The 26,828-nt window shown below is 41.3% G+C and overlaps 3 protein-coding genes across 7 annotated transcripts; 1 reads left to right on the top strand and 2 right to left on the bottom strand.

The window, feature by feature from the left end:
• Positions 1-541: 541 nt before the first annotated feature.
• Positions 542-5,705, bottom strand: lg18h4orf48 (linkage group 18 C4orf48 homolog). 4 transcript variants are annotated; one of them, XM_044097732.1, is made up of 4 exons: positions 5,563-5,705; positions 3,410-3,545; positions 2,780-2,868; positions 542-1,536 (listed from the first exon to the last, which is right to left on the bottom strand). In XM_044097732.1, the coding sequence occupies exons 1-4, from the start codon at positions 5,665-5,667 to the stop codon at positions 1,465-1,467; spliced, it is 402 nt and encodes a 133-aa protein (XP_043953667.1). In that variant the 5' UTR covers positions 5,668-5,705; the 3' UTR covers positions 542-1,464. The 4 variants fall into 4 exon arrangements, with proteins under 4 accessions (XP_043953667.1, XP_043953670.1, XP_043953669.1 ...); XM_044097735.1 differs by lacking the exon at positions 5,563-5,705 and adding an exon at positions 5,444-5,549; XM_044097734.1 differs by lacking the exon at positions 5,563-5,705 and adding an exon at positions 4,360-4,421.
• Positions 4,843-11,074, top strand: nelfa (negative elongation factor complex member A). Its single transcript, XM_044097729.1, has 11 exons — positions 4,843-5,218; positions 6,753-6,924; positions 7,058-7,219; positions 7,340-7,429; positions 7,549-7,676; positions 8,246-8,315; positions 8,410-8,498; positions 8,608-8,716; positions 8,809-9,137; positions 9,221-9,320; positions 10,042-11,074. The coding sequence occupies exons 1-11, from the start codon at positions 5,009-5,011 to the stop codon at positions 10,224-10,226; spliced, it is 1,644 nt and encodes a 547-aa protein (XP_043953664.1). The 5' UTR covers positions 4,843-5,008; the 3' UTR covers positions 10,227-11,074.
• On the bottom strand, positions 9,597-22,212 carry faah2b (fatty acid amide hydrolase 2b). Of its 2 annotated transcripts, XR_006368777.1 has the most exons (12): positions 21,914-22,212; positions 21,174-21,256; positions 19,738-19,874; positions 19,430-19,639; positions 19,201-19,320; positions 18,319-18,454; positions 16,915-17,032; positions 16,676-16,795; positions 15,030-15,141; positions 14,749-14,937; positions 13,426-13,707; positions 9,597-10,557 (listed from the first exon to the last, which is right to left on the bottom strand). XR_006368777.1 is itself a non-coding variant. In XM_044097730.1 (11 exons), the coding sequence occupies exons 1-11, from the start codon at positions 22,094-22,096 to the stop codon at positions 13,532-13,534; spliced, it is 1,584 nt and encodes a 527-aa protein (XP_043953665.1). In that variant the 5' UTR covers positions 22,097-22,212; the 3' UTR covers positions 11,820-13,531. The 2 variants fall into 2 exon arrangements, 1 of the variants encoding a protein (XP_043953665.1); XM_044097730.1 differs by lacking the exon at positions 9,597-10,557 and having other exon boundaries at positions 11,820-13,707.
• Between the last annotated feature and the right edge of the window lie 4,616 nt (positions 22,213-26,828).

Here is a 26,828-nt window from a genome sequence, read left to right as displayed (position 1 = left end):
TGTGGCTTTTTCCTTCCACTCAACTTTCTACGGAAAAGCTTGAGAACAGCACTCTGATTCTTGAAGGCGTCAGCGACTGTCTTCTCCAAGTTTGAGTAGACCACGACTTTTTCCTGAGACCACATTTTGTATCGATAGTTTAGAATATTCAAACCTTTAGGAGAAACATTTTGGGTTTGTCATGATTAATTAGGTTAACAGGAATAAAGTCTTAAAATGCATCATTCTGTGTGTGATGACTCTGAGTGTTATAGTTGAATTGAATTTACTTTTATTCTAATATATTAAAAGGATGTGAATTTGGTGATGCTTTACGGCAGGAAATAACTGATGACCAGCAAAAAGCTTTTGGTTTATTTCACTACCTAATCATATTTTTTGTTGGTTTTAAGCATTTGCTGTACCACAGTTGTTCCCTTTTCCAGTGGCACTAAGTTAAATTGTTGCATTTATTCATTAGAGCAGTCACAAATCTATATTTTCTCTCTTTTGTTACCGGTCAGCCCCCGCCTCCCACAAGAAAAAGAAGAAAAGGAGCAACGACGGTTGTTTGGTGTTTTTATTTATAGGTACAACATTATCACTGTAAGTGGAGCCTCTTGTGACTTGCAAACTACATTGTTAATGAAACGGTGAGACCATTTTCTGTTCCCTGCTGCAGTTCTCTCCATCCCCTCCTCCCCTCCCTGCTGATGCCGCAGCTCGTCCGATCCCGCCCGCCTCATCACTTTTCCTGCAGACGCCTGGAAATCGGGCCGAGCTCCGCAGACGCACGGCAAGCGCGTTCACACCATTTGCACCACACCGACCTTTACCACGTGAAACAAAAGTGCTATAAATTCATGCTACAGTGCTGCGCTAAACCAAGACCTACGCGTGTTCTTCCTAAAAGTATCTTCACAGAAACAAAAAACGTCTCCACAGCTGAGCGTGGAGGAAACAGAACCTTCCTTTGTAAGTCACCCATCCGCTCTGAGTCAGCTAATTACAATTATTTAAATGACAGTCAGGTTATTCTTATTATCTTAAATTACTATGTCGAACTGCTGTTATTGTGAGCAGTCAAATAAACTCTGATGCTACAGTTCAAAGTGTAAACAGTGACCTCATACAGCACAATCATATACAGATGCATCCTACTGTGTCTACGTTTTACAGTCAGTTACTAGAAAGTAGAAAAACGCGTTTATGCTCCGACGAGGACGATGAGGACAATCCAGAGGTGTGGCGAACATCAACGTCAGCGTCTTAAGTAAGACACACACGAAAAAAAACAACAAACAAATAAAAAATAAATAAAAAAAACAATGACGCCCCCCTGTGGTGGAAATCAGAGCTGCACCCAAATGTGATGAAAACAAATCATATAAAGTGCCTGTCGTTCAGAGAAGTTCAGATGGGAGTTTCTGTACATGTGTAGAGGTCTGAGACGGATCGTTGTCAGCGTGTCGGAGCGGGCGGGGCTCAGCGCAGCGTGGTGGTGGCCATGCAGTCGCACAGAGCCCTCCGCTCGGCCCGCAGCACCAGAGTCTCCGTCTGCAACAGGAAGCAATCCAGTGTGAGAGACGTCAGATATCCCGTTTGCCAGATTACGATTGTTTGGAGAGGCTACTGCCCAAAGAAAAACAGTTCCGGTGGGAAGTTTCCATAAACTCATTATCTGGATTAGTCTTCATCCTAATTTGGATATTTTAATAATGCGATTGAATTGTTTCTTTTTTTGTTTTTCTTTTTTCCCCCAGGGTGGAATGATTATTAATCTGCAAAGATGCAATATTAAAAAGCCAAGAATGATGGATATTTTCTGACTGGAGCTGTAGCAACAAAGCGGAGGTGGATTTTAAGCTTCATCACGATATTTTGTGGTATAGTTGTGATAACAAAAGTGACAATAAGATATATTTATTGCTTCTTTTTTAATTAAATGTGTGGTTGTGACTGCATGGCACAACAATTACAGCCCCACAACCACAGATATGGCTCTGGAAAAATGTGCATTTGTAATACGGTTCTTTATTTTTTTTTTAAGCAGAATTCATTTTAATTTACCGTGAGAATGATAAATCAAAATTATTATCATGGTAAGAAATTTGTCTCAATAAGAGATAAATGGTATGATAAATGCCCTATAAGATGCAGAAGGTCAGGTTGGACTTATCAAATTCAAGAGGGAAGAATGATCATTTAGTTGGGCTTTTTGATGACTTAATATGTCAGCTAGTTTCAGTATTTACTGCATTAAATATATTCTAACAAGATGAGTCACAAAGCTCTAAATGTCTGTTTTTCTCAGATAATTGTTTAGAGAGACAAAAATATACCCAATCAAACCTGGCCTGTTGTGAAAATATAATTGCCTTCCTTGTGATAATTAACTGTGATCAGATACAGTTTTGGTTAAATTTGTCGACACCCAGGACTGACGGGTAAAATCAAGTAATCACTTAGGACCCCTCTGACGACATGAAGCAGGTTTAAAGGATCTCAAAAAGCAGTGAACCAAAATATATTCGATTTGTAATTTAAAAATGGCGTTCTGGTATAAAAATCAGCTTGACGAGCAAAAGCAGAATAAATCTTCAAAGTGAAAAGCCATTTTTCACTGCAAAGTGACTTATTTTGATTAATAAACCGACCCTATAAACTCTTCAGACAATTTTTAAATTGTTGTAGAGCTACTTAAAAGCTTTAAGTAGCTCTACTTACAACACCCACAAGGTAAAGCAAAAAGATGATGTTCATGCTCTAATAGTCTGAGCAGATTAAAAGTTTCCCTGACCCTGGCATCAAGGTTAAAAGCCGTCTTCTTCAGATCTTGCAGCGCCCTCTGCATGAACTCAAAGGCATGGCAGTCAACGCATGGACGACCTGCAAGCACAAAGTGTTAAGAAATGTAACAAGTTTAGCTTTTTTAATTTGTACTTTTTATTTATATCAAACAGGTGCAAGTAACGTCAGTACAGAATAAGGTCAACGGGTCCAAAATGAGACAAGGCTGTGATCTTCTACTACAACAGGAGGCAAATTTAACGGGAAATGGACATAAATTTAAAACTACTGAATAAAACTGGTTTGAAAATGTTGGCTAGTCATTACTAAAAGTATTGAGCCTTCGTCTTAAATTCAGTTTCCATCTTCACGCGGAGCTACAAGCATTAATTGCATGTGGGGTCTTTTTGGAGGTTTTTTGTCATCTCCGGTCTTATTTTTAAGCCCCCAGGAGATAAATGGTCGCATTCATTACAAAGAATGACCCATAATTTCCACTGTGTGCTCCCTGTGGGATGCGGAATCATTAGCGGATGAAAGACTAACACCACGAAGGAAGACGTATTTTCATCTCTTTCAGCGTTTCAGATTCTATTTTAATTTTTTTTTTTTTTTTTTTTTTTTTTTTTGATCCACCTACTTTCGGCAGGGATCACGGTCCCCGTCTCCTGATCCGCCTCAGCGGCTCCGACACAGACGAGCTGGACCGCCAGCAGAACCAGCGCTACCTGCACATATGATCCACTGGACGCCATGGCGATGGTCCGGTCAGCCTCCTGTTATTTATAGATTGGAGGGTGGAAGAAGAAAAAAAAATCATTTCAGATGAAAAAGCTACGGAGAGCGTAATAAAAAGGCCGCCAGGAAATCAAATCACAAAAACATTACGGGCTTTGTTGATCAAATTTATACGTTCAGTTCGCAGAACACCGCCTTTATGAATGCGCCATATACAGAATTATTGTGGCTTATTCCGTAGTTTTTATATTTAATTACCTTCAATGAGCCGAGGATGCTTTTTAAAAACCCACCAGATCAGCCTTAAAATGCCCACCGAGCAATGATTTATATAGAACAGCGACGTGCGCATGCGCCGAAGGATACCTGAACACAGCTTTTGCAGAACAGAGTTAAAGCTTCCGGTGGCAGCATTCAAAATAAAGCCTTGTGCAAATAGAAAAAAAATAAAATAAAAGTATGAAATGTATAAATGTATAGGCATACATAGGCAACTCTAAATTGACAAACATTTATGACATAAAAAAAAAAGAAATCAGTGACCAATATAGCCACCATTATTTTCAGACTCCATGAACTTCCATTCGTGGAGTCTGTCAGTTTCTTGATCTGTTGACGATCAACTTTATTATTCTTTCATCTATAAGGCCTTTACTGACTAGCCACGTAGTGGAGTACTTTGATGCATAAGATGGAGCATCGTCCTGCATAAAAATTATAGGCTTCTTTTCAGACTTTTTCCTGAAAAAAGTGTCTTCTAAAAACTGGCAGCAGGTTTTGGGAGTTGATTTTGAGTCCATCTTCAACCCAAAACGGTCCAACTAGCTCATCTTTTGTAGAACCTGCACATACCAGCACGTTCCTTGCGCCGTATTGACTCTTTGCAGCAAAGCGTTTGATGATTCTGTGATCACGCCACAATATCTTAGCAATTTCAAGTGCGCTGCATCCCTGTGAGTTATAATTTTGGACTTTCCAGAGTCACTTAAATCTCTTTTATGGCCCATTATTCCTGAGAAAAAGAAGCTGCCTAATAATTATGCACACCTAGGGTATTGATCTCCTTAGGCCCCGCCTTCTCTCATTAAACACATACACATCAGCTGATATGTTTATTTTCAATAAGCATTCAAGTTTATACAGCTTGGAGTTTTAAATATGCATTAAAATGAAGATACTGCGAAACTAAAACTTGCCTGCATGCAGGTACAGTATACTTTTGTATTTCGCCCCCTTGTCTCAATATTTTGCTTAACTTAAGTTATGCAAATGTAGAAGTCAAAACATCAATTCAAACTGATCTTTTACACAAAGAAAAAGACGCAATTGTAAAGACAGACGACACTTTCCACAGCAGGGATAAACTCCTGCTTTCCTTCTGCACTTTTCATAGTTCAATGTTTATATACGTCGCCCGAACTGGTGTGGGCGGGGTCCTGACTGCTGTTTTTCTTAGGTAGCCTGTTAAAATGCCCGAACTCAAAACACTTCTTTTTCCAAGATGGCGTCGATGAAGGACAGCGACACCGGCCTGTGGCTTCACAACAAACTAGGTTCCACGGACGAGCTGTGGACGCCTCCGAGCATCGCCTCCCTTCTCACCGTGTCAGTAATCGACAATATACGGTTATGTTTTTCGAGCCTGTCGCCGCCGGTGAAGCTCAAACTGCTGCTCGGGATGCTGCATCTTCCCAGGCGGACCGTTGACGAGGTGGGTCGCGGAGCTTCAGTTAAGTTACTCTCGAAAGCGTAGAAGTGGGAGGCGCAGGTAAAACCCGTTTACATCCAGGAGAGGAGCTCCGTTCGCAGATGGCTGAGCTAAATCACAAAGCGGCGGATACGTTTGTTTTCTAACCGAAAGCTAAAACTGTTGTCGTTAACCGCTAACAGGTCGAGCTAACTTTGGAAGAGCAGACGGATACTTTCTGCAACTAACCGAGGCGTTTCTACCGCCGTTTACGTGTAATATTGATGAAACGCGAACGGCGGGCTGCTCCGTGGCTAAATTAGCAACGCAGAAAGTCTGGTTTTCTCCGCAGAAACTCTGCAGCTTACGCGGGCAACATTAGCCTGGCGGCTTCCTGCAGACATTGTGGTGGATGAGGGGCTGACGCAGGATCTGGCTGCGCTGGAGGGCGGTACCAATACCCGGCCCGACATATCCGCTTTCAGCTGCGCCGAATGCAGCTTTCGGTCATCTTGTTAGACACGCAAGAGTCCCGAACCAGAACCTGCTTTTACATTATTTCTTTATGCCTCATTTTGTAGATACTAACTCTAGTTGGGTCTACAGTTTAAGACGAGCAAAAAACGATGCTAAAGGTTACAAAGTTAAAAGTAATCACTAAAAATAGTATTGTGAAGTTTTATAATATATTTGAAAATAAAATAAAAAATTAAAAAGCAAATCATTTTATCAATAAGTTAAATAAATGAATGCGAATATTAATTGTCTCAATGAAATTGTAGCTCATTATAATAATGACAATAAATGACAAGAATTCACTTTATTTTGGCTAAAATAGCATTATTTGTAGGGTTTCATATTTTAGTCAGCTTGCAATTTGGAAATCACCATGTTTGTGTTAAAACATCATTTAATGTTTTAAACTATTAAGATTTGTTCATTGATTCAAATATCTGCGGAAATCATGTTGAGGCAGACAACCTGTTGATTTGCGATTAAAATATATACGTTGCCAAAAGAAACGTGCCACAGTGTCTCATTTCTCAGTTTTTATGTCTCAACTCATTGATTGAGTTCTTGATCATAATTTCCCAGAAGTTTCAGTTTCTCTGAGGAAGAATAGAAAGAAACGAGAGGTGACTCAAGTATTGTGCACAGTTCTGTAACAGAGCAGTATTACTCGTGAAAGGAAAAATCAATCGACTACACACCAAAAACCATTCTTCATCCTTTAGCATCTTTGATAACGACTGAAGCATCCATTTGTTGCTCCTCCCTCCATGTTTGCTTGTTCTTTGTCATCTTCTGACCTTTACTTTCTGCACACCAGGACAAGTATATTTAATCAGCATAAAATTAAAATACCGACAAAGTTGCCATCAGTAGTGACTTATTATTATAGTTTCCTTCTCTTTGAATGCAGCAGCTGTATAGTTTATTCTGAAACGATCAATATCCACACAGCTCTCATCAAATTCATTCTACATTAATTTGAATTGAGCCCTAGCTGTGGTAAACAAACGGTCAGTGTCTGACCCGCTGCCTCCTGTCCCGGCAGATGAAGGAGGCTCTGTCTGAGATAATCCAGCTGGCCACGGTGGATTCAGAGCCCTGGGTGCTGATGGTGGCCGATATCCTCAAGTCCTTCCCGGAGACCGGCTCTCTCAACCTGGACTTGGAGGAGCAGAATCCGAATGTGCAGGACATCCTGGGTGAACTCAGGGAGAAAGGTTGGGGGAACCGTTTGCCTTTTTTATTTTATTTTATTTTTTTTCTTGTGTTTGACCTAAACGCTTTTAACCAAATGGATGAACCCGTTTGCTCCTGTCGGCAGTCACAGACACAAAACCTCTCTCTCTTCAGTGGGCGAGTGCGAGGCGTCCGCCATGCTCCCTCTGGAATGCCAGTACCTGAACAAGAACGCACTGACCACTCTAGTCGGACCGCTCACTCCCCCCGTCAAACATTTCCAGCTCAAGAGGAAGCCAAAGAGCGCAACGCTGAGAGCGGAACTGCTTCAGAAATGTACGCCAGCCAGGATTTCCCCAAATCTGACTAGGAATAAAATCGGATCTTTGGCTCGTTGTGAAAACGTCCGTAGCAGCGGCACGGGAAATATCTTGACAAGTTGGGTTTCTCTTGCAGCGACAGAAACGGCGCAGCAGCTGAAGAAGACAGCCGGAGTGCCTTTTCACGCCAAAGGGAGAGGATTGGTCAAAAAGATTGATACGACAAGTGAGTTTGTGATCTTGAAATCGTTGACTTCAGTTCGTTTCAACCGTTTCAATTTCTTTTCTTTTTTTTTTTTGTTTTTAACATTTTAGTCACTTGAAGCCTTTCTGTTTCCGTCACAGCTCCTCTCAAAGGAATTCCCAAGGCCCCGTTCCGCAGCCCCACTGCTCCCAGTTTGTTCAGCCCTCCCAGTAACCGCACACCCATCACCTCCCCACGGACTCCTCTACGGAAGGAGAGAGGGGTCAAGGTTGGTACCTCCTGATCTGATTTCTGCATCATGACGACGCAGTTGCTGCAAAAACGTATTCGCATGCAGTCAGGTTCCTCCGGTTCTTGCTTTTTTGTCACCAGAAGCACTTTATAGTAAACCTGTCTCAGTAATTAATCAATTAACGATGAATAAAAACTTGATCTGATGAAAAATATTTTTTGAAGGACAATTTAGTTTACAGAAAATACTTTTCTTTGCACTTATTGTTTTGGTTGTTTATTTTGGGTATTTAAAATGGGCAAACTTGCATTGTTAAGCCATTATTAGTTGAAAATGGTCTCTAAATGACAGTATTATCATTTATAGATGTAATTACAGAGGCAATTTATCAGTTAGTTAAATTTATAGTGGCATTTCTGCTTTATAGACGTTATTATCTAAACTGCTTGTCAGTTTAAATGTCTAAACTGACACAAGCAGTTCAGATATTTAAAGGCAAACACTTTTTCTGTCAGTCACTTCTTTTATTCTGGTGTAAAATGATTCTGGTTTACTCTGTGTTTAAAAAAAGAAGAAAAAATCAATAAAGTTTTTTTTTTCTATAGCTTTTAGATATTTCAGAGTTGGACATGGTTGGAGCTGGAAGAGAGGCGAAGAGGAGAAGAAAGACTTTAGGTGAGCATCTTCTCCTGTTTACCCTCCATATTGGATGCAGGCTGTGGATTTCTGCATGTGTTGGTGACTGGATGATGCATTTTCCTGACTACAGAACCAGAAGCCGGAGAAAAAGCAGCCAAAGAAGAGGCGGTGGTGGAGAACACCACTCCAGATTACGCTGCTGGCCTCGTCTCTGCTCAGGTATTCCACGCATGGGTCCGGTTTCTATCGCATAACACGTCCACGTCTGTCTTTGTCAGCTTTTACTTGTCTAGAGTGACTCTTTCAAACCTTTTGTTCTGGTTTTCAGAAACTTGGGGCGCTAAACGAGAATCCCCTGCCCTCCACCAGCTACCTGCCGGCCACCCCCAGCATGGTTCCCTCCTCCTCTTACATTCCCAGCTCCGAGGCGCAGCCAGGTTGGTGAAGCAGCTCGGCTCTCTCTGTCTCCCCGTGTTGCCGACTCCCGGAGTTCATTTGTAAAGAAAACGTTTCCCGATTCCCTCCACAGCCAACGCCGGTGGTTCTGGACGGGACATGCTGCAGGCAGCTCGCCAGCCAGAGGAGTCCACCGCAGCAGCGGCCGGCGCCGGCTCCACCTTACCCAACCAGTACAAGCAGCGGACGCCCATGTACAACGCCGGCTCCACGGCCAACCCCGCCACTCCCACGTCCCCCAGCACGCCCACCTCCACGCCGGCCAACAACGGGCCGCCGGCGGCCGCAACCGCCAGCCAGCCGGAGACTCCCACCCAGCCCCCCACCACCCCTCAGACCCCCACACCGACACCAGCACCTACGCCAGCACAACCCCAACCCAAAAAGAACCTCTCACTCACGGTATCTAAACCCCCTGGAAGGTTTAGAGTCAGAAGGATTTAGGAAGACATGTTGGCTGAATCTCTGCTGTTTCTGCTCCCCAGAGAGACCAGATGTACGCGGCTCAGGAGATGTTCAAGACCGCAAACAAGGTCACCAGGCCAGAGAAGGCTCTCATTCTGGGGTTCATGGCTGGATCCAGAGGTAAGAGAAGACTAGTTCCACCTGTCTGGCTCTGAAGGAAACCAGTTTTTAACTGATCTTTCCGTCATGGCGATTCCCTACTAATGCACCAAAATGGATATCAACAAAGCCCTTTCGCAAAAATATTCACTTCCCTTTACCTTTGTCGCATTACAACCACAAACCTTTGTGTGTTTTTGTTGGGATCGTCAACAGGCTGTAGAGCCACTTTTTGCTACTCTTCAATTTTCGCCCATTCTTCTTTACATGATGGCTCGAGTTCAGTCAGATCGGATCAGGGTTCCTATGCAGTCTGAATAGAATCTGACATGTTCAGGGTTTCTGCAGGTTGCATCAATTTATATTTTTAAGACCATTATGAATCAAATGTACGACCTGAATCACAACAAAAACCTGCAGACCAAAACCGTACAGGCTCCCTACAGATTTAACCCTCGTAGTGCCAAGCACTTTCTTTGCACAGTATTCACCAGTATTGTTTTGTTTACATTTCTTTAACTTGAAAAGATGTTAAGAAAAACGACAGAAATCTTTTAAAAAGCCTTATTTTCTGTTCTCAGTGTAACAGTCAACCTGATTGATTGATTGCTTCACATCGAATATTGCAGAGACTTTTGAAGATGAGCCTAGCGCCATAACTGCATCAGCCTTGAATCGTAATTTCATTCCTGAGCTCTCGTACTTCCCGTTCGGGGCTAAATGTGACCCGTTTTCTGTACAGAGAACCCGTGTCCGGAGCAGGGGGACATCATCCAGATCAAGCTGAGCGAGCACACGGAGGTTCTGCCCAAAGCCGACGGCACCGGCAGCACGACCATGCTGGTCGACACGGTCTTCGAAATGAACTATTCGACAGGACAGTGGACCCGCCTGAAGAAATACAAACCCATCACCAACACTTCCTGAAGGGACCCAACACACACAAAAACCCACGCCCCAAATTTCTCACTCTCTCACACACATACACACACTTCACCAAAAAAAGAAAAAGAAAAAAAAGAGACATTTATGTACACAAACATTTGGGCCAAATCGAGCTCGGACAGGTTGTCAAGGAGAGAAAGAATCCTCCCTTTTACCAAAATGGAGAGCTTCCTTTTTTTTCTTCCCCCACTCTCTCCCTTCTCTCTTTTATTGTTCGTTTTTAAGTCCGCTCCAGTTGTTGGACGATGCGGGTTCAGCGTGGGCGACGTTACGGCTGGCACCTTTGAGCGCCGAGGCAAAAGCTGTCTGTATTCTGTATAAAAAAAAAAAATAAAAAAATAAAAAAAATCATTTTCAGCTTCGGCCCTTCAAGATTGAATGTTGTTCACTAAATCGAGACGTCGTTCTCACTGCAGGCGACGCAAAAAAGAAAAGAAAAAAAACAAAACAAACACAAACAAACCACAGGCGGGTAATGCCTCTCTGTACCGTCAAGTTGTTAGGAGCCTCCTGGTTGGTGTAGATTATTTTTCAGCCTTTTTCAGAGGAAGGGAAGAAAATAAAGATACAACAGACTCCATGTTGACCATCTTTCGTCATTACTTTTCCTTCGATTCAGTTTTATTTGTTTGACCTGGTTCTCACCTGAATCATGCCGGCGGCTCTCCGCAGTGTTAAAACGTAAACTGACATTTCATCGTTTTAAAGTTTTTACACGTAATGTGACATCTATCCTGTACAAGTCAATTAGAAAACAAGAGTGAAATAATAATAAAAAACCAAAAAACCTTAATCCGTTGTTGCATTAATAGGCACAACTTTAAAACTGATGTTTTGTTGAAGCACCTGCTTGAGTTCATCTGTAATGAGCCATAAATACAGTTCAGCTGACCCACTAGTGATTTGCACCATGAAGAAAACAGTGGCGGTGGCAGCATCATGCCTTCTGGAACTCATGAAGTAATTTCAACTTCCTTCATTTAGCGAAGGAAGTTGAAATTACTTCCAAAACCTTCAGATTTGATTTTGATTCAGAGGCCAGATGTGGGATGATGAAACTGATTTAAAAGGTGCTTCAAGAAATTATTAGAGTAGAAATGTATGCAGCCAGCTTCTTAAATACTATTCGTTCCATTTGATTTGATTGAACTGTACTGTATTCATGTCACATTAAAGGTGTAACTAGTTTTCAATCATTTTTCCTGGTCTCGTTTCTTTTGCGCCACAAACCATTTGACACGTCAACTGCGGCGTGTCGACCTCTGAGAGACGCTTCCTTGTGGAGGGTTTCCTACGTAAATGTGTATTTTTCTGGATCTGGGGAAACCGAGAAGTTGAAGCGTCTTGCAGTTTTATTTACAAGCAACCGGAAAGATCAGGAGCAAAAAAGGAGCGAAACCACAAAAAAAAAGCGAAGCTTTCGTTTACCGATCTTTTCCAGTTGTGATTCGTAGTTTTGAATGATCATCAAAACAATAAGAACTGCAAGAACTCTGATTTTAAAACACTCGGCTGTGGCGGTTCGAGAAGAAAAGGATGGATTTACATTAAATGTAAAGTCACACAACTCCAGTCAACTGTTTGGATTCGAGCTTTATTTAGATTTATATATAAATTAGTGGAAGATTTATTAACACAGTGGCGGTGAAAAGGAAAGTCTGCACAGTGTTTCCACTCACCTAGAACTTGGTCGGGGAAGGGAAATTGAGTCTCAAAATTTGCGACAAAATCTGAACAGGCTTCACTTTTGAAACATGATTTGTTCTGAGGTCGTGTGACGATGTCGATGCTTGAACTGGTTGTTGCACTCGGCCACAGCTTCCTTCTCACGCAAAGGCCGTTTACACGTCAGAGTGTAAACAATTCATTGTTATTAAGAGTTAAATACCAGCAGGTGCGAAATCAAAATCTGGTTTTGATTACAGTTTAGTGACCGTAGGCCACAGTCAGGATCATATTAAGGCTCATTATTACATCATTAGCTTTGCAATTCCAGTAGGACGTTTATGGGCACGCATTGTGAACATTAATATAATTTATGTTTTGTTTCGTTTTTCAGGGCGATTGAAAAACAAAAGAACTGCAAAAAGAATTGCTTTAATTTGCCGCGGCTTTTCTAAAACCCAGATAAGTACAAAATTCTCCATACAGGCTCAAAAATATACATACACCAACTTCTCATCGGGTAAACAAGTAGATGGTTTAAAGAAAGCAGATAAAATCGGGGATTCGATCCCAAACAAACATCAAACTTCTGGAATTATTCCAACCTGGCTGAATATGATATAATTCATGCTTCAAAGCGACCAGTTAAAATGAGCTCACATCCATTTTGGGATCAAATATTCAAGCAGAATTTATATCAGGAGCTTGTTGACGCGACAGAGAGCATATCGTTTCTCTCAGTGAAAGATTATTATGCACATCTGCCGATATGTCAGAGCCTGTATGTGTAATTTTGTAAATTAGAGGAAACCCACAATCAAGTCAAACTTGTGGAAGTAAGTTTTGTTTTTGAAACTTCGTTCAGCCCGTAGAAAAGAAACCCAACGTTAGTGAGGCATTAGTGCTGACACTTAGTGATCCAAGGACTTTTTATCCCTGTGCTGAATATTCGTGATAATAATAACTCGGTTTCAGATGGGGAATAAGAATAAGCAGCAGATTTAAGGTGCTTCAGTCAAACCTTCTTATAAAACCTGTAAAGTAAAGAGAGAAAATCCTCTAGTTTTAATTCACTAAAACGAGGAACTTTCTCACTTGTTGAGGATTGTGCTGTTATTTTTTCTGCTTTCATCGCCTCTCCTGCTGATGTCAGGAAAGTGTTTTCTGTTTTCTTTTTTAGTTTCTCATGTTAACGTTTAACAATTAGCCTCACACCTTCAGCAACATACATCAACATCCGCATTTGATTTCTCTGGTTCGTTAGACCAATTTGTAATCTCTGTAATGCATTTTGGTCATGATAAACATTACTGTTTCGATAGAATTGAATTTTATGCCTAAACTGTTTAGACTCCAGAATGAGGATTTAGGAGCATCAACCGTACAAGCTGCTCTTGTAAAACAAGCCAGATGTGACTAAAGCCCCTGTCCCCCGTGAAAATGTGAATGATCCGACGCGTCCCGAGATAAAAACATCAAACTGAAACGAGTTTTTCCTTATTAGTACCAAACTTGCTTCGGGTTCTCTTTGTCGGTCGCGTGCTGCAGCAGGGAGAACGAGGCAGAACGAGGGGATGGCAGCTCTCCCATCAACGCGCCGTCAGTCTGTCGGCGGAGGGGCTTCACTTCGCTCCGGGGTCCCTCCATCCTCCGAAGGTCTTCTCCAGGTAGAGGGCCACAGCCAGGGGTAGGTGGTCCTGCAGCTTCCCGGCCACGACCTGCACGCCCAGAGGAAGACCCTCCTCACCAAGCCCCAGAGGACACTGGGTAACCGGGAGCCCGAGGATGTTCAGGATACCTGGAGATGGACAGTCAAGACATAACGATGAATGGGTTATATGTTTTTTTTAAATGGGGGGGGAAAAAAAAGTGGCCAGATTCTTATATAGTTTTGCTGATGATATCAACAGCTTTGAACTTAAACCAAACATTTACCTATCAGGAAGTGATCTTCAGCTGTAAACTGTGACTTTATTGTCTTTGTGTAGGAAGGAGTGGCTAATGGTTATAGGAATATCTGGATCTGATTGGCTGCTAATTACTACTGAGCATTGTGCATGTATTCAATAGTTTGCACCAGCACTGGAACTTTAGGATTCAGGAAGACGTTCTTGGATGCAGTTTTTTTTATTTTATTTATGAGAAGTGGAATGATGATAAAAAAGTTTTTTTTTCTGTTTTATTTGTTGGTTTTGGTTGTCGTGAACTATTTTAGATGTTTCAAAAATATTCCAGTTACAGTGTTTAATGCTTTTTAAAAAATGAACATTTATTGCTCGCATTATAATGCCATTATCAATGCGTTACTTTAAAATGGAATTGAAAATGTCCAGCAAAATTTGTTATTGTGACGAACCTAATTCCTCGTTTGTGTTAAATGACCCAATAATAACATTACAGTATCTACTGCTAAGCTATGCAGGGTCTCAGTCTGCACTGGTGAAGATTCACTCAGTACCATTTGCCTCTGGGGACTTTCTGCCCAACTTTCTGATTAATTCAGACGATAATCATTTCTTTCTAAATTAAACTTCTAAGCTCTTCACTGTCATTTGATCCTTAAAAACGAGAAGAATAAAGCATCAGAGCAAAAGTAACGTGTCCTATCCTGACCGGCTGGACTCTACACCCTTAATCCCAACACAGCTGCTGCTCAATACGCAGCAGCTGTACATTAAGCCTGACATACTTTGAAAGGACAACAAGACATTTCCTCACATTTAGACCCCAGGTGACGTGTATTTAAGATAACATGGAGACAGCAGCGCTAGCTTTATTTGCTACAACCAAACCTGAAATCGGCACTGGTCGATTCTGAGGGATCGCCTTGATCACTAACCTGTGTAGGTGAAGTCAAAGGGTCTGAAGAGCGGGTGGTGGTGCTTGGGTGCCACTCGGGGGTGAGGCGGGTAAAGCAGCACCCCGTCGGTGCCCAGCAGCTCTTCCATCTTCTTCTGCAGCGCCTCCTTCTGCTGGATGATGAAAGGCGACGGCTTGGACAGGTGGGTCTTCTCGAAGAGGGCCAGCACTAAAACCGATTGCACAATGCACACATTTCCCATGAACTTTGATAACAGAGGTGTAAATGAGTGCCGGGGTTTTCATCTGTCCTCTTCTTACAGATAGCAGGCATGGTGTGCTCGGATTTTCCCACCATCCGTTTCAGCAGCTCCCAGAACGCCCAGGCCGGCCGACCCGGCTCCCCCATCAGCTCCGCAAAGGCCACAGGAGGCTGGGGGAGGAAAACATTTGATCGTGTTTGTAAAATCATAGCGGAGACTTGTTTTTAGATTTCCTCAGCTCTGGAGTTCGACAAAGCCCTCGTTGGAAACAATATGTTACACAATAATCAACTGCCTTCTTTTAAATATCACAGGGTTTCTCTGCTGGACTAAAACAATACTTTTTCTTTATTTTTAATAAAACAGAGCAATAATTGAATCCGTCAAAATCCCACGCAGATTTTAATGTTGTTCTTAAAACACACTTTAAACTCACAAAGGGAACCAATAAGATGCCGCCTTATGTGCTGCAAACAGCGAAGTTGTAAACGAGTTAAAGTTATCAGATTATCAGATGGACTGTGAACTCCACAGAGGAGGGCGTGAAAATCCGTTTGGATAGTGAAGACTCAACTCTGTTCGGCTGCATTAAGTAAGTCAAATTGTGACGAGGGGAGGAGATTCGGTTGAAGCGGGGATTTGTGTAGGACGTTCGGTCGCCGCGGCGATGTTGAAATGAGTCGAGGTTCAGTTGTGGTATGCAGTCTGCCGCCAGCTAAACAGATTAGCTACATTTCTGGGCTGCAGACTGCAGTAGGTGCTGTGGCTAAATCCCTCGCAGCTTTCTTACGCTCTGGAACATAAACCTTCATACGATATTTGTGACAAATTCATACCCGGGCAGCCGAACCGAAACATCCTCAATTCTAAAGTTAAAGACAGTTTTAGGTAAACAGGGATGCTACTCGTCGTTCATCTCCACATCCAATTCTCTCCATTTACAAAGATGGATGGATGAAAAAGTTTGAAAATACATTTTTGTATTCTATTTTCTTTTCTTTCTTTTTTTTTTTGCTCTCTCTTAAAACTCTACCGTCGCTGAGAGTTTCTCTATATTTACATAAAAACTTTTTCCTTCTCTCTATCCGCAAAGTATTTATGTGCCCTTCTGTTTATTTTTCTTTCATACCGACACGTTCAATCTATATCTATACATTAGTTTAAATAAGCCAAACATTTCTATGACTCACTTCTTTTCCCTGTAAACATGAACAACCGGAGGATTGATCCGGCTCACAGTGCAGAACGCTGGACGGAAACACTTTTCTCTCTTCTTATCTGGCTTTTAAGTCCAGCGTCTACATAATGTTTCTTAATCTTACCCATTCACTAACTCAGAAACCAGTTCAAGAAAAAGTACACTTGTATTAAGCTGGACAAAAGAACTCGAACGAGGATCTCAAAAACTAAAAGTCGGGTTGAAAAAATACGAAATTGTTTTTAACTATAACTATCAAAACAGGCACTGAAGCAGGTGATAGGTCATTTCTTTGGTTACTGTAAAAATCACAACCGTTTATCCTTGTTTAAGTTCAGAGTCTAAGTGCTTAGTGAAGCTTAAAACGCAATGAAATCCTACAAATCCATTTTGCAAGCTTGTTTTAAAGAGTCCCACTTAGCAGTAACATTTGAAAGTGATTTCCAGGCGATCAGAGCAGCTTGGTGAGTTTATTTTAGGACTCCCGCTCCATCAGACGTTCGTACCTTGCCTTCTTCATCAGGCAGACCCATGTATGTGTTCCAGATCTGGAAGCCGTAGCGCAGCTCAGGAAAGAACACCTCCTGCACTTTGACCCCGAGGTCAGCTTCCAGGCGCTTCACCACCTGCAGAACGTCACATCTGGAAATCAGAGGGAAACTTCCCGGCCTTTTGGGGTGTGTGCTGCTTATCTGTAGGTGTTTTATTTTATTTTAGTTGTATTTTTTATTTTTTTTGTGCACACCTTCTCCTGAGCGTCCAGCAGCTCCTTGCTGACGGGGTAGGTGTAGAGTGAGCCGCCATCGTGAGGGACGGAGAAGAACCGCAGCTTCTTCAGGTCCACATCTGCGTTTAAGGACAGCCTGATCGGACACATGCAAGCTGATTAGAGCGGTGATAAAAACAACAACAACAACAAAAAATCTGCTTGTTAGCTTAGGAGCTAAACGTAAGTTGAGTCACTGTAAAAAGAGTAACTAGTTTTTTTTATAGGAGAAAGAATACAGTGGTTTCCACACCTTTTGTCACATTTATGCAAATATAGAAATACATTTTATTGGGGTTTCATATAATAGACCAATAAGCCATTGGTCAGAATAATCAATCAATTGCATGATAAATCAAAAGGGCAATTTTGTTTACAAGACTTTGTTACGCCCCCCCCAAACACTGAAACCCATCTATTAAAAAGTATAAACATTTGTGATTGTAACATGACAAAGTGACAGAAACAAGTTCAGAGGGTGTTAATACTTTTGCAAGACACTGTGTGACTAAAACCTTCAGCTCTGGGAAAAAACAAGAGCCCACTGCACTGAGCCCCACTGAAAACCTCGTGGTTATTCCACCAGATATTGATTGCTGAACTCTTCCTGAGGGAAAACTTTAGTTTTGTTGTTTCTAAATGCGTATGAACTTGTTTTCTTTGCGTTATTTGAGCTCTGAAAGCACTCCATCCGTTTTGTTATTTTGAAATAACGACACATAATTTTTTTTTTGCTTGAAACTTCCGAGACATGTTGTCAGCAGAATAAAAGAACAATATGCATTTTACTCAAACGTGAAGCTATTAAAAGTAAAATCAACTAGATCATTCAAGAAACTGATCAAATAAAGTGGCCTCTTAATTTTTTTCCAGTATCAAACATTATGTAGTCAAACATTAAGAGCTGTTCTTTTTTTCCTCTCCAGCTCCAAGTGTTGCAGGTCTTCCTACCTTATCTAATCAGTGGACAAAAACAGAACGATAAACGAGTTTAACTCCAGCAGCAGTTTGCACAATATTTGCAGAGGTAATGAACAGAAACATCCGAGGCAGAGGCAGACGTGTGTGGGGTTTGTATAAGGAACGCTGATACCTGTAATAATTATCCAAATGCATTGACCTCTGACTGCAACAATTTGAATATACACACAGTAATAAAATGTTAGAATTCATACCCACTCTGTGATAGGGTCACATCCTGACTCACAATTGAATTTCGCCCAACCTAATTCTTCCTATGTGACGTCACAGAGAGCAGCACGTGGAGAAATGTCGTCCTAATTCTCAATTACGTTTCACACCAACACACACAGGTAAAAAAAAAATAAAATTAAAAAAATTAAAAATAAAAGTTAGAGTTAAGTGATGTTGCGGATGTCTTACTTGTGAGCGTTGGGTCCTGCCATGATCTTGAGCAAGGGCAGCAGGTCTTCAGCGTAGCGGCACATGGGCCCAGAGCTGAGGTACTCGTGCTGAGTGCCAGAGGTGGGAGGGTACTGGTTCTCACAGGACACCACACCTGGAACACACCACCAACAACCCTGAGCTCCCCCAGAAACACACACCGTTTCACCCTTTTCAGGCCTAAAAGTTTCCTGCCTTTGCAGAAAAATGTTGAAAAGTTCGGGGTCTCGGTTTTACGACAGCGAAACTTCGAAACGATCGTGCAAACGACTGGGTCTATTTGAAAGAAGGACCTACACTATCAACCCTGTGGATAAGGGCAGGCCTGTAGGAGGGAAACAAAAAAAAAAACACTGACTGGTTGGCCACATCCTGATAACTCTAAGATTTTTCTTCAATGAAAAAACCATTTTGTAGTTAAAATTGTGTCTTTATTCTGCTAATATTACGACTATATTGTAATTAAACAACAATTATCGCAGCCTGACCGTAATAACTCAACTGTACGACAGAGAGAAGGGATGACCGAAACAAAAGTCACTTTTTGAAAATATTTCTAATCACTTGTATTTTTTATTTTAGAAAAGAAAAAAAATCTATTAAAATCTCTTTTTTTTATTATTATTATTATTGCATTATATCCAAAGACAGATGAGTCCACAGATAAAAAGTAAAACAGTTTTTTAGCAAATAAACTACAAAAACTGCACCAGTCGATTCCAATACATCTTTGAGTGACACAGTCGCTAATTCAGGTGATAATTCCCAGCAGGTTCGAGTCTTTTTACACACATTCTTCATTGGAAATCCAAATAAAGGGAGGATTTGGGAGTATGAAATGCATCAGGCAGCTTCTTTCACCTGGAGTGGTTTTGTGGCCGAATACACCATTGAAGAAACAAGGGATGCGGATGCTGCCGCCGATGTCTGAGCCCACGCCGATGACCGCTCCTGCTGCTCCCAGAATGGTGCCCTCCCCTCCTGAGGACACAAAGACAGAGGACGCTCCACATGTCACCGAAATCACTCCCGGAAGCAGAGGAAGTGGCGACCCGACGACGGGATGTAAACGAGCTTCTCTTTTACGGACCTGAGCTCCCTCCCGCTATCCTCTCCAGGTCGTACGGGTTGCGCGTGATCCCGTACAGGTGGTTGTGGGACTCCAGCCACATGCACAGCTCGCTGGTGTTGGTGACGCCCAGAGGGATGGCGCCGGCTCTCTTTAGCAGCGCCACGGGGGGAGCGTCGACGGCGGCGACGACCCCCCGTCTGGATATCAACCCCGTGGATAAGGGCATGCCTGTAGGAGGGAAACAAAAAAAACTACTGACTGGTTGGTCAGAAGTAGCTGCATCATGTCGCAGGAACGTGGGTGCGGATGTTAAGCGGAGCACTTACCCTGCAGGGAATAGGACTCCTTGACGGACAGTGGGACGCCCAGAAAAGGAAGTCTGTCCTCCAGAACGTCTTCTCCTCCCGTCTCCTCCTCTATGAGCTTATCAACCTGAGCCGCCTCCTGGAGGGCAGCCGCAAACCTGAAGGGAAACAAGCTAATGTCTTCATGTGGTTCATGTTAAAGGTGGTAAGTTTGGCTTCATTGATTATACATGGAACCTCTTGACTGACAAGAAGCTCAGTGTATTATTGTTGAAATTTAGTGAGAGGCCAGCGCAAAAATAGTGCACACGAGTTTGTTTTGAACCAACAGAAATCTGAAAAGTGTGGCCTGAATTTGTATCCAGCTCCTATTCAGTCCAATATGTAAGTGATGTCCATCAGCAGGCAAAATACACAACCCCTTGAACACACCATCCCCATGGTGGAACGTGGTGGTGGCGGCATCATGCTGTGGTGATGTTTTCCCTCAAAACGGAGCAAATGAGCTGCTCCGAGTGGATGGAGCGAATCACAGGACAATCCTGTATAGGTTTGCAGATGTAATGTGACAAAAATGTTTTAAATAAATGTGTAGCACCATTAATTAAATGACAAAAAGAAAGTTATTTAACTGGAAAAGACACAGAGAGTCACAACTATGCTTTATCATTTATCATGCAAAGGTTTTTATAAGAATTTAGATTTTCATGTTCTCCATAAATTTCAATTAATGATGTTGAGTAAAAAAAAACAAAACAAAAAAAAACCCTGACAGCATCAGGGTTTCCCTCAGTGCATTATAAGCCTGGCGGGCCACCAGGCTTTACTTGTGCCCCTGCCTGGCTAAGCATTACTTATTTATTGAAGTCTTTTTAAAATATTTGCATTTTTTAAGACTTTTCAGATGGTGTTCATGTGTCAATCTTCACATGAATATCAAGTGATGTGATATCAAATTTCCTGTCAACTTTAAACATTTTTTAACTCAGAAATATGACAGGCCGCTGGATGTATGACCGCCCTAACACCCAACCACGGGGCTTTGCAAGTTTTCTGGGGGAAAACCTGGCAGCATCATCAGAAATGTTATTCCTACCATCTTCTCCACTGCTCGTTTAACAAGAGCATCGACAAATATCAGTAAATTCACCAATAATTATTAAATGTGTGCGTGTTAGTGACATAAATCACACTTCTTTAAGTAAGAGTTTTAAATAGAAATGTTATGGACAGTATTTGTGTTTTTGGTACTATGAATGCAGTCAAAGCCACATACAGACCTAGAAGAGAAGAAATAAGTAGTTTTGATCATCACTTTTTTATTGTTATCACAATAGTACCACAAAATATCACCATAAGATCCCAGGCTCACATCGCCCACCTGTAGTCACAATATTCAGTCTAACATCAGGAGTGCAGATAACAGCAAAGTGTTTGATAATGTGCTTCTTTCTCACCTGTCCTTTACAACAGCATTCACAAAAGGGTTAACTTCCTGGATCCTGTCGATGTAAGCCTGCACCACCTCCACGCTGGATACCTGCAAATACACAACATTTAGACCACTGAAGAGTTTGTGTGAAGGCGAGTCAAGGACACATTAAGGACAGAACATGGATGCAAGTAGAGAAAAAAGTTATGAGTTTTTAATCAGATTTTTAAACAGTTCAGTGTTGCAGTTTGAGCTACAAATATTTATGTTAGAAACATGTAACCCTCTGACGTCTGGGTAATATTCCCTGTTTCCCCGGTTTGATGACCTACAACCAGTATTACCTGGCCTCTGAGTGTAAAAGTGACCTGTTTGTATCTGTAGTTTACAAACAGAAGCGACACCTCAATGCTCTTTGTCATTAAAAACAAACTAATCAAACTAATCGCTAATCTTGTACATACTGACTCAACGGAATCGTTGAATTACACAGGAGTTTGTTTCTACTGGGCCAACAGTAGCAGAGGTGTGTTGTTATTAAACAGGTGCTGTGGTGTCACTTAAACTACTTCGCCTGTTCAAGTCGCAGCATTGCCGCTTTAATTACAGTAAAACGTTACGGTTCTACAACCGTTGAGCTCATTCCTGAGATAATAAAGAAAGACAAATATAAATGAGGCCAAGTTAATGCTAGCTTTACAACATTTCTGTAAAGACAGAGGGATAAATAAACTGATGTCCGGCATGGATAAGTTGGGTGCACACCTCTTTTCTCCGGATCTTCTTAGCGAGCTGCGTCGCTGACTGGAGCAGCAACGGGTTGCTGACGGGCGGCAACTTCCTCGCAGAGGCAGCGGGGCTGGAGAGGAGCTGGAAAATCATGAAGAAGAAGGACGTGACAGCTCTGAAGAGCCACGCCTGAGCCTTTTCCAGGCGACCCAGAGCCATGTTTCCACAGCGAGTTGGCGGACGGAAGGTCAACGGCTGTTCGACCGCGGTGAGCTGCTCCTGATGTAGAGTACCTGTTCCTGCTGGTCAAGATGGCGCAGCTTAGAGAGCTTAGAGGAACAAACCGGATATACGGGGGACGATTTCAAAATAAGATCAAAATGAGTCGTTTTCGTTACTGGTTAAGCCAGTATATATATATATTTTTTTTGTATAAAAATGTACATGGTTATGAGTTGAAATTTTCTGGCTTTAATCAACAGACATGGTAATTCAAAGGAAAAAATATTACTATAAGTGAAGGAGAGCTGTAGAATGCCGTAAAATGTTGGTTACGGTCAACGAATGAAGACGATTGTATTTTGAAAATCCATTCCGGAATATATGTAGCATACACGTGGTTTTCCTGACCTGAACTTCAATCACAAACATCAAATGTGAAAGTTCAAATGAAAACGCTTTTGCTTTGTGTTATTTGATATTTCAATTTAATGCAACTTTATGTTGGTGTATTAAATTTCCTTTAATAAATAATTGCTTTTATTTTTGTATCAGACAATGTAAATGCCGCGCTTGAATATAATTGTGTTTTGTTTTCAACAAAGGCATTTAAACAATATAACCATATAAATATTCACTACTGAAAAACAGCAAAAGTCTTAGCATATTCATTTATTAACAGCAAAGTCATTATTTTCTTTCTGACGAGGCCAGTATTTATTGACCTACATACGCAATTCTAATATGCTTAATTTACTACCGCGATTGAAATATCTTCTCAATTAATGTCCAATTGTGCATTTTTGTAAATATCCAATAGGGCCTACTTTTTTAAAAGTGACGTTCTATTTCTGCACTATGAGTATTCATCCCTTTACTGTCTGCAAATGCACATGCGTGTTTGAAGTGATCAATAAGTCGAGCAGCGGCGCCTTTATGATCTGATATAACATTAAATTAAAGCACATGGCTGCCGAAACAGAGCGATTAAAATGAGCAGAGTGAGGTTATATCGTTTTGAAGTGAAATGTTGTCAGTGACCTTTACCTGTCCACATGTAGGACTCGATTTCACAAGGAAATGGCTTTGGGGTGTAGTAACTATGCGTGACCGCTAGAGGGAAGCACTGCAGAGAAAAGTTCAACCGCTCTGGGCTCTGAAATTAAAACTACTGAGACAAAGAAGAACCACTGCATTGCAGGTTGGTTTCAGTGGAGAATCCATACTGTTTTGTTTCGGACAGACCTTCTGATTCTGCTCATTTTAGCTCAACACGCTTTTTTTTTTTTTTTTTTTTTTTTTTTGCTTTGTGAGTTACATTTACCAAAATAAAAGCCTTTGGGGGAAATCATTGGAGGGTCACACCTTTACTCTGTTCCTCTGTCCAGTACGATAAGAAAATAATTTATTTCTCTATTACTACGTCTCACGGAAACCGCCTCAATACTAGATTTTGCTTTCAATAGATTTAGGTAATTTAAGAATAAATCTTAAACAATAAATGTATTTTAGAATTTATTAGAATTGAGTATATTCAAATGTGAGCTTGACTGTGTGAATAATAGAAGACTGCAATCATTTCAGTTGAGTTTTTTTTATTGATGCTCATTTCTCTGAATGAACCTCATTTCGATGGTAGTTTGGAAATGACTCCTCAGAAGCAGACGTTAGAAATGTACTCGCATCCATTGACTCTTTCCGCACTTTATCGCGTTAAAACCACACTTTAACCTACTTTTGTATGATTTTTATTCAGCACAATATTGAGTTCCATTCAATAATGTGTTGACAGGACAGCCATTTGTTGTGCCCTTCACAAATTTGACACTTAAGGAACAGCGGGAATATTGTTTAAATTTTGAAAGGAGGACAAAACTATTCTTGTCTGCAGGTTTCCACACATCACACAGACAGCATGAAAGCACGTTTATTCTTTTTGGCCTACATGCAGTGCTACATGTAGACAGTAAAGTAACAAGCGCACATCGCCCTGAACACACCATAGGTATGGTGAAACACGGTAGCGGCAGCATCGTGCTGTTGGAATGCATTTCTTCAAGATGGACAGGAATCTGATCAGAGCTAGCCAGAAGAGAAAGCTACAAAACTGTATGAAGACTGTTAGCGAACTCAAAAGAACTACAATTAAATTAATTACATGAAATGTTTTATTTTGCAAAGTTTGAAAAGAAGAACGGGAAAACTTTTAAGTGTCTATATGTGGTCAGCTGATGGACAACCCCCAAAAAACTGGTGCCTAAAGAGTGTTGACTCAGCATGGCTAAAGACAAATGCAAACCACGTTTTTTATTTCTTAAACATTTAGAAAAACTTGCAGCTTTCCTTCCATTTCGCAATTATTTGTTTGCCGCAAAAGCATGTTAAAGTACATTGGTTGTATTGTGTGAGAAAATAGGAACAAGTTCAAGAGGCGTTAATACTTTTGCAAGACTCTGTAAAAATGAGGCACGCTTCAAGAGCTGCAACCTCTCACAGAGACAGACCTACAACCATTCTGTCCCATTAATGCGTCCCTGAGAGGCTTTACTTGGGCAAATAAACGTAAAAAAAAATCAAGTGTTGCTGAGAGAACCAAAAGTCAAAGGCTGTGTCACAGGGGGAACGCCCCAGTCTTTAAAGAAAAAGCACAACACTAACATATCCCGATCTCTGCCGAGTGAAGAAAAACAGTCTGATCACCTGTAAGACGAAACCTGAGGCTCGCACGTCTGCCGAGCGTGTTGAGACAAGAGGGGAAAAATGGAGGAAACACTCAATCTGCAGGGTTTATGTCCTGAAGCTGCAACAGAAAACGCTGCTGTACTTCAATTCTTTCTAGTTTCGGGGCTGCGCCGCGTTTGCACTCCTGCATGAATCATTGAAAGCTTTATGAATGCGTGCCCTCAGGTCAGAATGATATAGGATCAGTGAACAACAGCAGAATGACTTCAGGCACTTTTGTATTGATTTCCGCCTCGCTGTCTGTCTGCTGATGGACACGCGCACAAACAGCAGTGTTTGAAATGTCGCGGCGCAAATAATAAGGCGGCTGAGGATTTTTCTATCACCCTACGTGGCCCGCGTGCAGCAATAACCGCACATTTATTTTTCCTGATGAGTTCAACATCCAAGCCCCTTCTGTCGCCTACTTCCCTCTGAGTGGGCCGTACTTTATTTTTACTATTTGTTTGGAGCTTAAATTTCCCTTTCATCCACTTTACAGCACCTTTAGTCCTCCCCCAGAGACCCAAGCAGACTGACTTGTGGGTCTCCTGGGGGAGGAGAGTCACTCAGGATCCTCAGATTCTTCCTTTAGTGTCTTCAAATACATCCTAAAATGTAGATTTACTGCTTTATGATGCTTCTGAGTTTAAGGGTTAATATAGCTGTCTTTAACCCAATGCTAAATTGAATTAACAGACATGATTGTAATGGAAGTTGCTTCTTTTTTTTCTTCTTTTTTTTTTTTGCAACTTAACTAATATTATATTATTTATTATAGATCAGAGTACCAGAGAAGGCCATGAATTTAGTTTTTCCTTCATTCATTTAAATTTAGTATCTGAAATAAACACAAAAGCTTCAGCGAGAAGGTTTAGCAGACAACAAAAATAATTAAGTTTATAGTTGTGCCATATTTATGGTGAGTCAATTAGGTTTGTTTGTTTTGCTTTTTTTTTTTTTTTTTTTTTAAGTCACAATGACAATAAAAGCAACCAAAATTACCGTGATGGAGGGTTTTATTGACATACAGTTTTGGTCTGCACTCATAGCAACAAGTTGATACACATGAACCTACAGTAGTGCTGTCATCTGTGATCTGTTTGCTTTTAATTTCTACAAAGTCTATGAGTTTGTGAGACTCCTGCGTTTTCTTTCTGGTTCTGACCGATGATGTTGCTGGAGTCAGAGAGGTGGAGAAAGCCGGAATGATTATCAAATTATATTAAATTATTTTTGTTTGTTTGTTTGTTTTTTTGTTCAAACTCCATTTGAGAAGTGGAAAGTGATGGTTTCTGTTGAAACCGACCAGCGTTCCCACCACAACTGACAGGAAAATTGTTTAAGATGCAAATAAAACCCGCAAAAGTGCCACAGCCGAGATATAACACTCGGTGGAAAAATGCGGCGTGACTGTTTTAAGATGCACGAGGACGAGACGCTGCCGGGAATGATTCGCCAAACGACGTCTGTTGCTATGGCGATGCCGTAAAACAGCCATTTGCAGTGCGACAGCACAGCACTCAAAACTAGATTAAGTTTTAAGGCTAGCCTCAACCATAAATGCTAAATTTGAGTGAGTATCTGATGATAATAACAATAAAAAAAAACGTGCAATATTTCTACTGTGAAACATGGAGGTGGATCATTGATGGTTTGGGGGAGTGTGAACATCAAAGGCTCATACAACAAGATCAGAACTGATAGTAAAATAAGTATAATTTGCTACGATTGATGTGAAACAACCCAAAAAACTACAGGAATTTGGGGTCTTTCTTTGCCAGAACTGGTAGAAATCTGAGAAAATAAAATGTCTAATCCACCAATACGACAAAAGACTTCAGGCTGACGTTGAGATGTATCAGGAACTGAACTTGGTAAACTTTGGACTGTCGTTATGACGTTAAAAAGGTAAACATGATGTGTTTATGGCTTCACCAGAGCACTAACCAAGAGTGGAAGAAAAGTTTTTGTATCGTCGTTCATATTCTCTGAAAAATATAACAAAAAC

The sequence above is a fragment of the Gambusia affinis genome, linkage group LG18 (genome assembly GCF_019740435.1).
Source record: "Gambusia affinis linkage group LG18, SWU_Gaff_1.0, whole genome shotgun sequence".
Taxonomy (NCBI): Eukaryota; Metazoa; Chordata; class Actinopteri; order Cyprinodontiformes; family Poeciliidae; genus Gambusia; species Gambusia affinis.
Note: the sequence above shows the minus strand (reverse complement) of the source record. Positions and strands in the feature narration are given on the sequence as shown.